Here is a 17,429-nt window from a genome sequence, read left to right on the forward strand (position 1 = left end):
CCTCATGAGCTTAGTGTCTTCACTGTCTTATAGCTTAACTGTCTTACCCCATCAGAACCCAAAATATAAGCTTGTCATAAAAATGTATGGCTTCAAAACATAGTTAAAACATCATTTTGATCTCATAAATGGTCAGTCCTTCCAACCATAGTGCCGTCAATGAATTTGAGAGTGGTTACATTTCACTAGCCCCACACCTGTTTACCAAAACAGTGGCAGTTGTTGTTGTTCGAATCCCAGATTGCCCCTTTGAACATGTATAAACAGTTATGGCATAATACACATAGCACTAGGATCATTGTCAGATTCAGGTCAGAATCTCCTGTTTTGACACTTATTTAGATGGTAACCATTGCATACACAAATTATTTATTTTCTGTTCCTTTTTGAGTTTGTTACAGAATATATCTCTGGTAATGCTGCAGTACAGTAGATATTTATACATGTTTAAGTATCGTCTCTGATGGTATTTGCCTTGAGAGGACATTTTTAAGCACCTTCATTGAGGATAGTTGACCTCTGATTGATAACCCCACAGCTTAACTCCTCTTTCTGCGTCCCTCTGCAAGTTCACTGGACAGCAAGCCTTCTTGCTGACCTTTGAACCTCGGCTCTTAACCCCTCCCTGTACCATCCCAACCTGAGAAATGATACCGACACCCAAATACACACCACACCTCACCATCAGAGGAACCTTTGCATACCCCCCTCTCTCTGTCAGTAGTACCCTCCATGCTCCCCAACACAGAGTGGCAGGGCAGGACTGGAGCAGCACTGACCCTCAGGGAGTGGGTCATCGTTATGCCACTCTGGGGCCAGCTGGCTGGCTGGCAGCGAGTTGAGTAACAGCGCCTTCCGCACTTCACACCGTGGTTTCATACTCCATCACCTCCTTTGGCGTGCCCAGACAGCGGTACTGGATCCTTGGTGTGACGGGGGCAGCACCCTCAAGCACCAAGATGGTTTTTCGCAGACGGCGGTCAATGAAGTGGGCATCCCAAGCAGGGTACCTCTTCCTGGGCAGGTCTATACGGATGACGGGCCCTTCCGTTCTGGGGGCGAGGCGGGGAACCGGGGCATGGGCCGCTCTAGGCGGTCGTACCTGAAACACATCCCCATCGATCCCGGCCCCCGGCTCTCCGCGGTCCGCCCCTTTAGTCCTCTGGAGGGTCCTGGGAGGGCTGCTCACCACGTCGGGGGGGAGAGTCGAGGCCGGGGAAGCACAGGACCCCACAGCTGCTGCCTCCTCCTCCACCCTGAACCCCCACTCTTGGATAGGGCCGTCCGGGTGGAGCAGGCAGTAGTACACAAACATGAAGAAGGTGCCCAGGGCATAGCTGCTGGCCACCACGCACACCACAATCACGGCGTTGAAGTCTGAGGTGCGCTGGCCACGGTACAGGTACCAGGCAACAGTGAGCGCCACGTTCTCAGCGAATACAGTCACGCTGTAGATGAGCATCCGGCAGCGCGTGCGCCCCTCCCTCACGCTGAACCAGCAGAACACGTACACGATGCCCACCATCATGTTATAGATGATCTCCTCCCATTTGGACATGCAGAAGTCTGTTTCACCTTGAATGATCCAGAACGTCATGACGCACCAGTGGGCCACGATGAAGATGCCGAAGTAGAGCTCGAACACGGAGGCGAACAGCGCAAAGGCCATGGTGCGAGCCCCGATGGTGAACAGGTGCCACAGGATCTGCACAATGACGGCCCTGTAGGACATGGGCAGCTTGTCGTCACGAGAGTCCCTCAGAACCTTCTGATAAGAGGCGATCATCCAGGCCAGGGAGATCAATGAGGCAGAGGCAGACAGACCTGAGGAGGGAGAGAGAGAGTGATAGATAGAGAAAGTGAAAAAAAAAAAGAGAAAGAAAAGAAGAAAGACAGAAGAGAGAGATAAGGGTAGTTTAGCTTCAGTTGGATAAAAGGGAGGCTGTCATGAGATACAAATGTTAAGTGAAGCAAAAGGCTCCATTCTACAGTGAGGGAATGCTTTAGGGTAACTTATCTACAATTCAGCCCAGTATGAAATGTGTAACAGTTTTTCCTATTCCTTTCCTATTGCTTTCATAAACTAAGCATGGTGACTAACTGACTGATGAGATTAGGATGTATGTATGGTTCAGGATGTGTGTATGGTTCAGGATGTGTGTATGGTTCAGGATGTGTGTATGGTTCAAGTTCAGGATGTGTGTATGGTTCAGGATGTGTGTATGGTTCAGGATGTGTGTATGGTTCAGGATGTGCGTATGGTTCAAGTTCAGGATGTGTGTATGGTTCAGGATGTGTGTATGGTTCAGGATGTGTGTATGGTTCAGGATGTGCGTATGGTTCAAGTTCAGGATGTGTGTATGGTTCAGGATGTGTGTATGGTTCAGGATGTGTGTATGGTTCAGGATATGCGTATGGTTCAAGTTCAGGATGTGTGTATGGTTCAGGATGTGTGTATGGTTCAGGATGTGCGTATGGTTCAAGTTCAGGATGTGTGTATGGTTCAGGATGTGTGTATGGTTCAGGATATGTGTATGGTTCAGGATGTGTGTATGGTTCAAGTTCAGGATGTGTGTATGGTTCAGGATGTGTGTATGGTTCAGGATGTGTGTATGGTTCAGAATGTTTTCATTTAACCTTTATTTTGGCAGGGAGTTCCATTGAGACCAAGGTCTCTTTTACAAGGGAGACATGCATACACACAATTAACAACCATACATCATAGAAAGTTACAACATTATAAACAAAAACAAAATCAGGAAAAACAATCACATTTTTCAACAAAGAGGTCCTCTATCAAAATTGTAAATTCCCCGAGCGACACCAGAACCCCTGATATGTGTGTGGTTCAGGATATGTGTATGGTCAGAGAGAGCACATAGGAAGTGAGCTGGGGTGGTCTGGCGGTCTAGCATCATGGCCTATAGTGCACACATATGCCCATATCGGCATGGGCTCGAATCCGGCCCATGCCCTGCTGACATACCCTGTCTTTCTCTACTATGTCTATCCAATAAAAACTGAAAAATACGAGAGTGGGACTACCACACTCCAAAGAATAACCTAAAAGACAGTACATAGGAAAGAGAGGGCATGTTTCTCCTCAACGAAAGGTTGAAACAGCTTGACGTATGTCCAGTTAATTAGAAATGTTTTATGATATAATTAACAAAATTAGTTTGGAGGTCCTTTGGAGGACCATTTACTGTGCTTTTCTCCTTACTTTCTTTGGCCTCTATTTAGAACCTTGTCTCCTTGTATACCACAATGCACTCTGATATTAGCCGTTAGCAGCATTACCCCAAAATGCTAATTGTCCCAATACTTGGGTGCACCCTCTTTGGTATGGTTCAGGGTGTGTGTAGGGTCTTAAGACCTGTGTATACAGTAAGGTTCAGGGTGTGTGTAGGGTCTTAAGACCTGTGTATACAGTAAGGTTCAGGTAGTGGGTGTGTAGGTAGTAACTCACCCTGCAGGGGGAGGACCTGGTTGGCCTGGATCATGATGCTGAGCTGAAGCACCAGCTGGGGGGCGCTCTTCAAGAAGGACTCCAGCATTCGTAGCATGCTGATGTCAGCGCTCTCAAACATCATACGCCAGTAGAAGTGACGCCGCTCGTGGTCCCCACGCCAGCGACTCTGTGCCCCCAAGTACAGGGCGTGGACATACCTGGGAGACAGAGGGATAAAAAGGGAAAGCCATGGGTATGTATGTAGAAGAGTACACTCATTTGGTGAATCTAGAGAAACAAGACTGCACAATATGAAATTATACCTTGATTATTCTGAAATTATACCTTCAATATTCTGAGCAAGCAGAAGTAGCTATATCACCATTGCCTAAAAAAGCGCATGTGTGAAAGAGAAGTGCTTCTCTCTGATGGTAGGGACTGAAGTTAGAAGTGTCTCAGTTATCGCTGGAGGGTGGCTGTGTTGCACAGAGCCCTATCTCAATGAGCCCAGTGAACCAGGAGGGAGTTTGTACAACCCTATTTGTTCTCACTCCTACTTCAAAACTGTGCCTAGGGATATCACACACACACACACACACACACACACACACACACACACACACACACACACACACACACACACACACAAACTCCTATCTAGTTCAATTGAAACTGACTGAAATGTAATGGCAGCTCACTTTCCTGACCCCAGAGTAGTCCAATTAAATCATACCAGCCTCTCTTTATTTAGCTAAGCCATCTCAGTTTACATAGTAGGGTATCGAATTCCTCTAGTCTCTCCATGCTGATCCCAGCGCACCTGTCTGTGTGTATCAGTGACAGCTCACTACTGAGTTAACAGCTGAAGGTAAAACATACAATGGTAATCCTCTTAGTGTGCAGACATGTCAGTCCGGGATCAGCAGTGCTGATCAGTGACAGCTCAACCCTGAATTAACAGCATGCACAACCGTTTTAATGGCATTACCAGTAGGGTTGCAAATGACAGGAATATTCCTGTTATATTTCTAAACTTTCCTGGAAACATCATAATTTACCTGAATTTGGGGAATTATGCACCGGACCAGACATGCACCGGTTTGTCTTGTACAACTTTAAAAATAAAAAATAAACCTTAATAAAAGCATTTTTTTAATATCTGATATGAGTTAATGGTGTCATTTGGCAGACAGAGTCTACTCAAATACACTACAGTGCCTCCCTCCAGATTAACTCAACTGACAGTGAGACAGTAAGGGTCTCCAGTGAGAATGTGCTAAAGGCTAATCTCTCACTTCTATTTAACCAATACAACATTAACTATTGTGTTGTGGTCGGGGGAACAGTAAGAGTGGGCGCAAGAAAGGGAGAGAGAGAAAGAAAGAAACAGAGAGACAGAGAGAGAGAGAGAGGGAGATTTGAGCGATGGAAAGACAAATAGGGAATGATTGACTTGCTGCTGAAGTTCATGATATCGCTGTTTGTAAACACCATTAGCCTAACCCTGTTCCCACCACAGTTCAGCTTGAGGCAACTTCCTTCCTGCCAGGCAGCAGCTCGAGCCTGTCAAACCCAATCAACAGACGAAGGCTGAAGACTGCTTCGGTATCTGTGGCTGAGTGTCTGACCTGCAGACCCACAATGCAGTAAGTCTGTGTGGAATGTAGAGACTCTGTTCCAACTCTTCCAACCTCAGCACCTGCTCAACTGACAGCACAGACAGAGCACATCCTCTCCAGGATGGATCTCAAACCTCTGGGCAATCTGATTGGCTGCTAGTGCGACGGGCAGGGTTTGAATCCAGGTCTCCCACGTGGAAGATACAAACGTCTATCATTAGGCCAAAAGGACATACTCAAGGTCTGAGGGTGACACTTTACATGTTTTAGGCAGGGCTACCTCATCACGAGAGTGTGATTCCAAATCACCTCTGCTACACTTGTGAAATATAAGCATTATACAGCGGGCCTTGTTCAAACAATGACCTATACCATCTTGGTTAGTAGGCCTACCAGTTGGAGGGTGTTGGAATGATATCACACTGCACATAAAGAGAACCATAATTTAAAACAAAAATAAATCATAAAATAAAATGCTTAGAATGAACATCATCCCTAAACAGTCAAATATTCATGTCCAATATCATATCCTCTACCATCTGACACTCTCCATCTCGAACACTAAATACACTTTCTCAGACAAAGGGATTTTGTTGTATTCATAAGGCGATTGGCGTGGATGAGTAGACGATTTTCCCCGGGAGATTATTGACCTAGAAGCTCGTGCGCGGAGGAGGAGCCTACAGATGTCAAACAATAAAGAGACATTTTTGGCATTTTGAATAGCTTACAGAATCATTCACTGGTTGAGTTTTTGCATTTGTAATAGAAAAGCTGTAGGTCTACACGCACACACACGCGCGCGCACACGCACGCGCACACACACATACACACACACACACACACACACACACACTTTATTCAGGCAGACCATTGACCGTTTCTCTGAGAGACCGTTATATGGTGGTCTTACCTCCAGACCTGTGCTAGCTGAAATATATGGACGATGCATTGAAAGAGCCACATAAAGACTCTGCAGCAGCCCCAGGCGCCTCCCCTGGTGCCCGTTGTAGGCGATGGCCTGACCGCAGCAGTGCGGCCAGCGCCCCGCTGATCACTGTCCTTGGTGCTGAAATTACTCTCCGCGCCCGATGCTGCTACAACGGCCGCTGCAGCTGTGCCGCTCTCGGTGGTATCTGAATAATCGTAGGCAAACCACCTAAAACTCAGCACCTGTACTACTACAGATGGAACCACCACGAAGACCAGTGTCAATGCAAACCACTGGTAGTCCCCCAGGAGGTAGTAGTCCGCGGCCAGCCACAGGTCGGAGGCCCCGTCCGAAAAGAAGACCAAAAGAGCACACAGAGTCCAGCAGCAGTCGAGGAGCGAGTAGCGCTTCCCAGCGGGACAGCACTGAGGCAACGGTTGATCTAAACCGGGCAGGGACTCGGGTGGGATTTCATTTCTCACAGAGATGGGTGCACCGTCAGATTTAGCGGCCATGTTTGTTGTAGAGAAGAGAGTGGGTAAAGGGAGATGGGAAAATGATGGAAAGGGGGAGGGGGGTCGTGTGTGTGTGTGTGTGTGTGTGTGTGTGTGTGTGTGTGTGTGTGTGTGAGAAAGGGAGGGAGGAAGGGCGAGGTGAAAAGAGAAAGCGAGAACGATGTTCTTCATTCATCCAGACCAAAATTCTGATTTATTTAATTCAAAATAAGAAAAATGTATGCAAAATAAATCTTACCAATATAGGTCTACAGCTAAACATAAAATGACTGTTTGGCCGGTTTATTGTTTAATGCGAATGTGATTTGTTCAGTCCTGAACCCAGTAGCCTACCGTCTCTCTCTATGCCACGTAGGCCCCCGAACACTAGGGGGCCCAGGGTAAAACATATGTTTTCTTTTTTTTGTTCGGGGAGGCATAGTAAATGTATTTGTTGTCACTCAAAAACTTCCATTCGAGCAATTCCCCTATTAAAAAAACATGTGGCTCTTTTAAAAATACTTTTCTTTAGCCTTGCTTTTAATAAGCCATGTATTTGTATTATTTCATTCTGTAATTTGTATTGATTTATTTAAATGTCTATATTGTAGGCCTTCACAATTTCCTATTATTCCTATGATGTCTTGTTTTATTATTGCCATATGATATTATGGAAATGTGTCATACACCGGTTGTGTGGTGGGTGTGGCGGAGGCCACGACATTTTTTGCTTAGGGCCCCATAATAGGTTGAGCTGGCGCTGCCTAAACCGGAATGGTGCCGAAGATGTTTTTAAAACACAAGCACAAGCAAATTTGCGAGTGCAGTTATGCCTACGATTTGTAACCCATTAGGTCTTGGAGTAACCTAAATCACTATATGCTCGATGCTCCTCTGTGTTTTACTCATTTGTTATAATATAGGCCTGGGCTATTCCTTTTTCTTACACGTGTAAGCCAGAAACAACCCTACATAACACATCAGGAAATTGTACCGTATAGGCATGGCAATGAACCCGTGAAAATATTACTCTAAATGAACGATCAAACCTGATTAGAGTCAGGCATCAGCTGTCACCTACTGGTGTAAATGTGAAGCACAGGCTATACATCTATTGTAATATATATAATTTATATTACCATTTGTACCATTTATGATTAGTTTATTTATGTGTACCATTTATGATGAGTTATTTTTTTAAAGCAAAGAAGAGAATGCTTGAGACAAATCAAGATAACCATGTTTTTGTTGTACGTCGCTTTGGGTAAAGGCGTCTGCTAAATGCCATAAATGTAAATGTAAAATGTTGATTTACCAGGACTGGGTTAACTAGAAGTGTCAAGAGAGATGCTTTGGTACAGTGAGTCTTCTTTATTGATCGGCTATCCCCACTGTAATTATCAGCCTCTGTCCAGAGTCCCCCAGCTCTTGTCTTCCAGTAGCTCCTCAACCCTCTTCCTCTGAAAACATTAATACAGAAAGAACAGTGAGTGTTTCTTTTTTGCCATCTTCCCCTGTATGACATCACAAGATGATTCTCTTTATGTTTCCTCTAGGAAAGCTCAGTAGTAGCACATTGCAATCATAAACCAATCTTAGAGATGCTTCTCTAATGTTCAAGCGTCTATATATCTTCTACCCACAAAGCAAGCCAGCATCACCAACTTCCTATACACACAAAAATGTGTCATACACCGGTTGTGTGGTGGGTGTGGCGGAGGCCACAACATTTTTTGCTTAGGGCCCCATAATAGGTTGAGCTGGCATTGCCTAAACCGGAATGGTGCCGAAGATTTTTTTAAAACACAAGCACCTGACGAAAATTACACAAAAACATTTGCGAGTGCAAGAGATAGCCTGGGCTATTCCTTTTCTTACACGTGTAAACCAGAGACAACCCTACATAACACATCATCATAACACATCAGGTTTGATCGTTTCCTACACAGGAAATCTCCCTGAGATCATATCTATATCCCTTTGCAGTGATTAGTCATATAATAGCTACAACCCAGGTTCTGTGCTCACTCATACATTGAGCATTGTCTATTTGCTCTGCATTGTGCTGTGCAGATGTTTGGCTGTGCTGTGCTCACCTGGAGTTTATCTAGACTGTCCCTGACGCTGAGTATGGTCTCTGCAATTGGCAGTAATATCTCCAACCGTACAGCCCTTTGAGCAGTGGGCTGGCAGGCAATCATCAGGCTTATCTCCTGGGCCTTAAGAGGAGGAACATTTGAAAGTATGAGTAGGCTATACTAGTTTATGGCTTTTCTCAGGGCCAGTCTTTCAGACCATGAAAGTGTCAAATGATGGTCCCTTCAGATTCTGTTCGTTCTTGCTTTTGGATGATATGTAACACATATGGATGATATGTAACACATCAAGATCATTAAAATCTGGATTAATCATATTTCTGGAAGAACTGATGTTAGCTCACATATTTCAGATGATGGTTGTTGGCCCATGATGAGGTCCCCGACATTTGTTGTTTAGGGCCCCACAATAGGTTGAGTCGGCTCAACCTATTGTGTAAAAGTTGACAGTTCTCACCCGAATGCTCTGGTGACGCATCTTCATGTGGCGAACCCTGTTGCGCGCCTCTGCGGACTTCAATTGGCCGATTATCAAGTCTCTCCTTTTCCTTTCTGCCGCTTGCGCAGCACTAAACTCGCCATCTCTGCCTTTCCGCGCAGCTAACCTGGCAAACACCCGCTGCCGCGACGCAGCCATCACACCTTGCACCTCCTTGGGTGGCTCCTCATAGGCCAAGAAACGGGCCTTTTGCTGTGGGCACATGGAACGAAACTCCCCTGGAGTCGCAACACGCCAATTCCTGGGATGAAATTGATCCGGCTTGCCTGTCGCGTCGGCCATGATCTAGCCTTTTCTCACTTAGATGTAAATTATTCAATTAACTTTCTTTTAAAAATTGGACTGTGCTGTTATGGTGCATCAACACCATTAGGCCTATTTGTGGTTCATAAAGAAGTGCGGGTGTGGAGGCAACTGTTGAAGGAGAACGCAAGATTTTCAGCTAAAACAAATGGAACGGACTGGCTTCTATTCGAATTCCATACTGGCTCATAATGAGAATTCTCCCACGAAACACCGTAATAAAGATTTGTTCTCGTTTCCCTCATCACTACAGAGGGCAGGTATAGGCAATGAAGTGATGCCTCTTGAGTCAAAGTGTAATACACCACACACATTTCTCTAGGCTATGCATAAAACTCGTCTACACTTCTGCATTTTGCATTTAACTCGACATTAATCAATGTATGCCTAGGCCCACATTTGTGTGGAAAGGTTTTGCTGTGTGGACAAGTAAATCAATTATCTTCAGTTTCAATTACACTCAAAAGATTACCTTCAATTCTATTACTGAGCAATACAAACAAAACAACGACCAAAGATAATGAAAATGTACTAAAATTTAATCATTCATAAAAGCTGGAAAATCATTTGTGACAGTAACACAAGAAGCAATATTAGAGTTGGTTTAGTACAATATATTTTCAGCCTCAATACACATAGAAATCATGTCTGGTCATTTACCCCTCTTTCTTTCTATAAAATACTAATTTCCGCAGCTTCATTATGCAAAAAAATGTAATTACAATATATTATGGGAAATATGAAAGCCTTTCAGCTTCCCATATAAAACAAAGTCACTTAGGAAAGATGTTATTTGATGAATACAAGTCCTTATAAGTAATGAGAGAATGAAAACATGGACATTGATGCATCTCTGTTGCCACAATTAGTGCAGAAGGGTATGATAATGAAAGGCCAACATTTCACATGATTTCTTCAGCAAATATCTAGTCATTTGAAATGTGCCAAAGATCACTGACGATATTTGCAATGAAACAACTTACAACTTCCCAAAACCGTAACAATATGTATGGTGGCATCTTTTTGTTTTTCTTCTAAACTGTATTTCCAATGGTATAAAGAACTTGGGGTATGGGGAAAACTCTTCATTACCAGGCTGTCCCATCGACATAATTTAAAAAAAAAAAAAAAGAGAAAAAAGGTCTGGATTTCGTAAATGATTAAAAAGCAGAGAAGAGTATTGGTAAGAAATCCTCCCGTCTCCTCCTGTCTCAGTCAGGGTGGCAAAGTGGGTCATCACTGGTCTGCCTTTGCCAGGGTTCCAATCATTTTGGAACGTCTTGGAATGTCGGCACATTCCAACTGGGCGACAGTTTGTTATTATAGATTCCTGTTAAATAATAAAAACACAGAGTATTACGTTAGCGTGTTCATTTACATTGAACGTTTTGAGCAATTGCGTGAGGTATGTATAGGGCCCAGATGTTTTCCTGAGCAGGGCCCTAGGTAGAAGTAACTGTAAAGCTTTGTTCACCCTGCAGGCCCAATGCTGAAATCAATTTTGTTTTCCCAAATCGGTTTTGGTATACGGACTGTTCAAACAGCATTCACAAGAAACCAAACCGGATGTGTGCGTTCAGACAATGTCGTCAGAGACTGTATATGGAGTGTGGAGACTAGAGGACACATTCTGAAGAAATTGTGCCTTTTGTGATAAAAACACCACATTTTACACAGAGCAAGGGCTGGTCTTAAGGAGCATTTTAAGCTGTAGGGCCACCACAGACTTCCTCTTACTGTAACAATAATCCATTCAGGTATGGCCATTCAGATTGAGTGGTCTTGGCCCCAGAGCTATATTAGCAGCTATTTTGAAATAGCCGCCAGGGGGGTATAAGACCAAATCTGTGATGGCCCTAAAAATGATCCTCAATAAATGTATATGTAAAAACTAATACAACAAAAGTACTTAGGTCCTCCGATGAGGGTGGGGGGTGGTGGTGGCTGGGCCCCCCTCCTATGACGTTTCTCTCAACTGAAATTGAGAGAAACGTCATAGCAGTACAATAGGCAGAAGTCCTAACTTGAGATCTGTGCGCGTAACTCAGACACAACACATCGAGGACAACAAGAGATTTGCGCCAGAAAATGTAGTTATACGTTCAAGTTAGGATTTCGCCCTGAATGATCATAAAACATCCCCATTGCTTCTTGATCCTTAGCAGACTAACCTGGCTCAGAGCTGCTGCAAGTGGGAGATTTAGAGCAGTGTGCAATTTGACTTCTTTTTTGCCTTCTTCTTTTCCATCGGCGTTTGCCTGTTGATCTGTCTGACCAGGTCATAGAAAATCTAGAGCAGAGAGAGCAAATAGCAGTTAGAAATGCATGGCCTCCCAACATTTTGCCATAGGCGTCACTGCCAGGCAATTTCTAGAAATCTGAACTGTGCATAAGCACTTCTCTCTCTGTTGCTAAGGACAGAAGAATGAGTGCGATTGTGTTTCTATGGCAGGATTCATATTGCTTGTAGGAATTGCATTTCTTGTCAACTCTGAGATATAGAACATTCATCCAGTCTTGTTGCTATCAGGGAGGGGGGCTTAATGTCTTCTGGCGAAGAGAAACTGCAGCAGTAGGACTCTCTTTACCTCATTAACGTTGATCTTTGATTTAGCTGAGGACTCTAGAAAGGCACAGTTGTTCCACTGTTGGGCCAGGTTCTGTCCTTGCTCCTTGCCCACCACGCGCTCATCCTCCAGGTCACACTTGTTCCCCACCAGGATCATGGGGACCTAGGACAACACAGGAGGGAAACAGAGAGGAGATGTTGATTAAGGACTGAATGGCTCCCTGTAAAGCAGCTTTTCGGCACTGTTTTTTTGGTGAAAGAAATAACAGAGCTCTCCTGGAGTGTAAACTTTCACACTTTCTGGTTCTCATTCTATTCAGGGGTGAATTCAGACCTGAGATATCAGGTCAATCATTGACATTAAAAGGGGCACTTTACCGATTTTTAACCTCGTATTCATTACCTCCAGCACCAAACCAGTGTCTACATATGTTTAAACAGCAATTTTCTATGTTCCGCAGTCAAAATGATAATGGTCTTTCACTTGGTCTCACTTTCTATCAATTGAGTCTTCCAAACCAAAAACATACACCAGTCTCCAAAAAGCAACTACAGATCAATAATTCATGAACTCTGCATGGAGCAAATCACCCCTATGAATCAAGGAGGATGGGAGCAAGACAAACCAGCAGATTACTAACTGCAGCAGTGTGACATTTCTATCTGGCTATAAAGCCACCCGCCCCCCTCTGCCAGGCTCTCACCCCCGCAGAGAGGACTCTAATGAGGGAAGGAAATGAACTGGAAGCCATGGCTACCAGATCAGTGGGACAACGCAAGTACACAGACCACCAAAACAGGAGTTCTAAAAGCATATTGTGGGGGTGTTAACACTTGAAGCTTGTGCCACTTCTTCAGCCTTGTTGATTATTTCAGCAAAACTGCCTATCCTCCTCATCTCAGTTGACTGAAATGTAAAATGTAAAAAATGTAAAATGATTGTAGGTGACCATGTTTCATGTACAACTGTTTTTTTTACTTGGTTTCAGTGTACAGTGTACAATATTGTAACAGTTGGTTGAGGTAAAAAGAAGCAATCAAAAAATTGTGACACATATTGTGTAATCTGTGAAAGCAGCTTATTAACCAATCCCTGATTATGATAACATACTCACATCCTCTGTGTCCTTTACTCGCAGGATCTGTTCCCGGAGGTCCTGTAGGTCGTTAAACGTGGACTGTGCCGTAATGGAGTATACGAGAGCGAAGCCCTGACCGTTCTTCATATACAGGTCCCTCATGGCTGTGAACTGCTCCTGTGGAGCAACAGAGGCGGAGCAAACATGGTCAATGGGTCATGTTCTGCCACCATCCATCCTACAAACCTGTCACCAACAGGGACATATTCTACTTACTGTTCCAGCTGTGTCGAGGATCTCAAGCATGCATTGCTGCCCATCCACTTCTACTTGCTGTGCGAGAGAAAGAAATAAAGAGAGAGAGAGAGAGGATTTAGTTTGACAACTGGGTGGTGGCAGTTTAACACATAATTCTTCTTTCAGCTTACCTTTCTGTAGGAGTCTTCTATTGTGGGGTCGTATTTTTCCACAAAAATACCCTGTACGAATTGGACTGTCTGGAAGAGATAAGAGCCATGCAAGAAGTAAATCAATGTGGAGAACTGGTAGCAATTATTTGGTTAAAACTGGTAACAATTGTTTGTGCAAAACTGCATCCATATGCATTATCAGTAAAGGTCATCTAAAACCAATACAGATTGTGGATACATTTCTCCTAGTTACACCAACACCAAAGTGACTGAAACCTCTGTGTGGGGGTGGCACTACTCACCAGTGCAGATTTGCCCACACCGCCGGAGCCTAACACCACTAGCTTGTATTCACGCATGGTGGCGTTACTTCACTGGACAGCGCAAAAGTCTGCAAGAGAAGAGATCTCACTGGTTACTTATTTGACATTGTTCCATTTATACTTACATACTGAATGTAGTAAACAGATACAGACCAACTGTCTAGCTGTTCTCCAAATATCTTTGACAATATATAGGCCTAGCCTAATTCATTGCTGACATCAGGAGATTAAACTCCTTTTCCTCGGCCAGAAGAATGATCTCTTTCCCACCCACTACCCAGGGACTTCAACTGACAGGGTGGTGAGGCCCCGTTCCCCGTTCAAAGGAAGGAAGTGAAGAAGAGACCTAGAGACTGGTTACACCCCCCACCAGAAACACACACACACACACACACACGCCTGTGCACTAGGCCTACATCCTGAACACACAGGAGGAGTGCTCTGTAGAGTCAGTAGGTAAGAGCCACAGTGCTAGAAATAGCTTAATCTCATTATCATGTAGAGCAGCAAGGCTGTGTGGGGTAAGGAGTCACCACCTGCATCATTCTGATTGACAAAGTAAAAAGAACTAGAACTTGTTTAAAAAAAAAGGCAAAAGAGTATAGCCTAAATGAGCCAGGCATGGAAACGTGAGGCTCCAGGTGAGACTAGCCTACTGTATGTGACTACCCGTCTCTTGCTTGTTCTTATGTCTATAAAAAATGAAAAATCAGGCAGCAGCACCACACAGGCTCTCACAGTTTGAGCCTGACAGGCTCCGACCACCATCATCTCTCAGTAAGGCCTTTGTTTCATGTGCAGAGAAACAATACTAAAGCCACCCTCTCATACCCAACCGGCTATTTGCAATTCTAATAAAGAGGCAAGGGGCAGCACCCAGAAGCCAACAATGAGATACGGGCATGTGAGAGATGTTACAAAAGGACCATTCAATCCTCAGAACAAGCAGTAATCCCTCTACTAAAATGGAGCGCAGAACGGAGATCAGAGGAGCGTGACGACCACCATTGCACTGAAATCACTACCAGACAGAGAAAGGCTGTGCTAAGATCCTGATATTAGCCCGCATTACACAGGTGCACTAAGAACACTATTCAAAACGGGTGCCACAAAGGTCTAAAGAAAGGCATTTCATTCATATCAGATTTAGCCGCTTGCCATAGCCTTTGACTGATTAGATAGTACACATCTGGAGTAAGAGTTGAAGTACATTAGTGCCTCACATGACCAATTCAAATCTTAGAATTCCTGCCAGGCCTATCTGATATGGAGAGTGCTTCCATGTTGACAAGCCTTTATTTCAGCCGCCATCTCTGGTACACCCATTATGCCAATGGCACACTGGCTGATTGAGAGAGGGACATGGGGATTTGACCTAACGTCTTACCTGCTGATAAGTATCCACACAAGAATCCTTTCCCGCAGAGGTTCTAATATCAAACACAAGTGGTAAGGCAAAGAGGCATCTTCAACTCTGACCTTACACACTGTGGTAAAATTATAGCCTTCTTGACAGCTTATCAGTCCATGAAATTCTGTTAATACAATGGTCAACTTGACTGCAGAGAAGATATTGTAACTCCACACTCTTATTTTTTACTAGTGTTCTGTGAGTTGAGCAATCCCAGCAGAGGCTATAGGTTATTCACCAAAACTCCACTTCCAGCAAAAAACACTCAATCTCAGGACTTAACCTAACCTACCGTGTACACGGCTATAGATGACAACTCCCCACTACATCTGGTGAGGGAAGACCAGATCCCAGAGCACGCTGACGTCAGGGGGCAGGTGTGGAGGCTGTGGTTGGAGCCAACGAACTAGGCTATTCCAGAGAATCCCCACAAAACTGTGAAATTACAGAAGAAGCATATGAGCAATGTGCAAACCTTATTTTTGTGAATAATATGACTATGGTTTTAGAGAATGACAGACAGTAAATAAAAAACTCAGACTTGAACATGGGAACTTGAATGATGTGGTCTCTAACTCCTTTATCAACTTAGAAAGGCAACTGGATGATAAGAAAACACGACAACGTCAATAAGAAAACGACTAAATGACAACAGACAGCTAAACGTGGCAATGAAAGGGCTGCACACGGTTATCAGTGTTTATCCAGGTTAATTGTAATGTGTGTAATTTTTTCGTGTAATAATCCTGTCCGTTTTTCAGATCTAGCTAGAGTCTCTGACAGATCTCTTGCAACACCGAGTGAGCAGTATATTATAGAAGACTCCTTGCTGATGTGTACAAGAGGGATGCAACATCATGGGGATGTAGGCTAAGCCTAGTTGATTGATGAAACAATTGATTAATAACGGATTTTATGACCCAGTTGCATTCCTGAATGGCCATTTAAATCTGTCAAGGCAACAGCTAACTCCCAGCAGCTGAGGCAGCTCACATTTAAGTTAGTAAACAAACACAACATTGTGAGTTTAGTTTGTTTTATTGTACAACGTAAATGCAGCGACTAGAGGGGGCAGCACGAATAGTTAGCGAACTTAGCTGGCTTAAGAGTGTTTGCTAGTCAAGCTAGCCTAATCGATTGGTTAGCCAGCTAGCTAGCTAGTTGGCAGACATACCACACTAGCTAGCTAGCTAGCTACTGCTACGCATGTGTTTGTGTCTGGAAAATGGTTCCAGGCAGTAGGCTGGGTAGCTAGTTAACTAGCAATATATCAAACAAGCCAAGTTATCAATCTAGCGTTAGCGGAGTAGTTATCGACTTGATTAGCTAAATCATAGCATGCCGCTAAAAGCTAACAACCAAATTACTTGTCCCCCGGCCGAATTAGCAGGCCGGTTAAACAGTCTACTGCTAACAAGCTAACTTAGCCTCCCTTCCGCTTGGCCTTTACTTTCACGGTTAGCGCTTAGCTTGGTCAATACACATTCTATTCCACCCCCTGACACATCAGTTGCCAGTCTACCGATTTATATCTAGCATAGCGAGGAATGTTTAAGAATTAATTTTTCATCAGTGGTGTTATAACTGTCCAGCCGTTAGCGGTACAATTAAAAAGCCCAATATGTATTAGCTTGCTGTGTTACTCACCGTGTTTTGCTCTCCCTGCCGCCTCAAGCTTTCTTCCCTCAAGAACCTCTCTCGCTCAGCACTAGCAAACACCGCAAACGTCATCCCCTTTACCTCCCACCACTGATGAGACCTTAAATGGCAACGATGTCTGGTAGCTATGCTTATTGTCAAGTAGATAAACAAATCTGGTCTAATCTACTATAATATACATTTCTACAAACGGAGAGTATACAGATGCAATCACTTGGACCTTAGTAATGTTTGGCATAATGTGCAACTAATCTACATTTCAAACACAGTATACTTGAGAGATGGGAGCATGAAGAGATCACAGCCTGTGAACAAAGTTTATTCACATCTTTATATTCTAAAGAAAGTTAGAGATGAAGACTGACAGAAAAAAACACAACAAAGTCGTGATAAAAGTCATGTGCAAATCCCTTCAAACGAAGAATACATTAGTTTGCATGCAGGCTTTTCTGCAACTATCTAGCTTGGGGACGTTTCCTCTTTTCACCGAAATAAACTGACATTTGAACGTATTGTTATCAGAGGAAACAGATGCAGGGAAACATCTGAGGGTCACATTCCTGTCTAAGTAGTGGGCTACATTAC

General features: G+C 44.0%; 3 protein-coding genes across 3 annotated transcripts; all 3 read right to left on the minus strand.

Annotated features, from left to right (window-relative positions):
* Positions 1 to 862: 862 nt before the first annotated feature.
* xkr7a (XK related 7a) lies at positions 863 to 6,579 on the minus strand (the record flags this gene model as incomplete). Its single annotated transcript, XM_083674656.1, has 3 exons — positions 5,984 to 6,579; positions 3,470 to 3,669; positions 863 to 1,824 (listed from the first exon to the last, which is right to left on the minus strand). Exons 1-3 carry the CDS (start codon positions 6,514 to 6,516, stop codon positions 863 to 865), a joined length of 1,695 nt encoding a protein of 564 aa, XP_083530782.1. The 5' UTR covers positions 6,517 to 6,579.
* A 1,316-nt stretch (positions 6,580 to 7,895) lies between these two features.
* On the minus strand, positions 7,896 to 9,372 carry LOC310808035 (protein LKAAEAR1-like; the record flags this gene model as incomplete). The annotated part of the gene is made up of 3 exons (XM_083674732.1): positions 7,896 to 7,955; positions 8,592 to 8,714; positions 9,049 to 9,372. 3 exons carry the CDS (start codon positions 9,370 to 9,372, stop codon positions 7,896 to 7,898), a joined length of 507 nt encoding a protein of 168 aa, XP_083530858.1.
* Positions 9,373 to 9,914: 542 nt separating this feature from the next.
* Positions 9,915 to 16,889, minus strand: LOC310807816 (ras-related protein Rap-1A). Its single transcript, XM_083674422.1, has 9 exons — positions 16,833 to 16,889; positions 15,478 to 15,620; positions 13,754 to 13,842; positions 13,470 to 13,538; positions 13,318 to 13,374; positions 13,078 to 13,218; positions 11,982 to 12,125; positions 11,565 to 11,683; positions 9,915 to 10,723 (listed from the first exon to the last, which is right to left on the minus strand). The coding sequence occupies exons 3-8, from the start codon at positions 13,808 to 13,810 to the stop codon at positions 11,594 to 11,596; spliced, it is 558 nt and encodes a 185-aa protein (XP_083530548.1). The 5' UTR covers positions 13,811 to 13,842; positions 15,478 to 15,620; positions 16,833 to 16,889; the 3' UTR covers positions 9,915 to 10,723; positions 11,565 to 11,593.
* Positions 16,890 to 17,429: the final 540 nt, after the last annotated feature.

Source organism: Argentina silus (genome assembly GCF_951799395.1).
Source record: "Argentina silus genome assembly, chromosome: 8".
Taxonomy (NCBI): domain Eukaryota; kingdom Metazoa; phylum Chordata; class Actinopteri; order Argentiniformes; family Argentinidae; genus Argentina; species Argentina silus.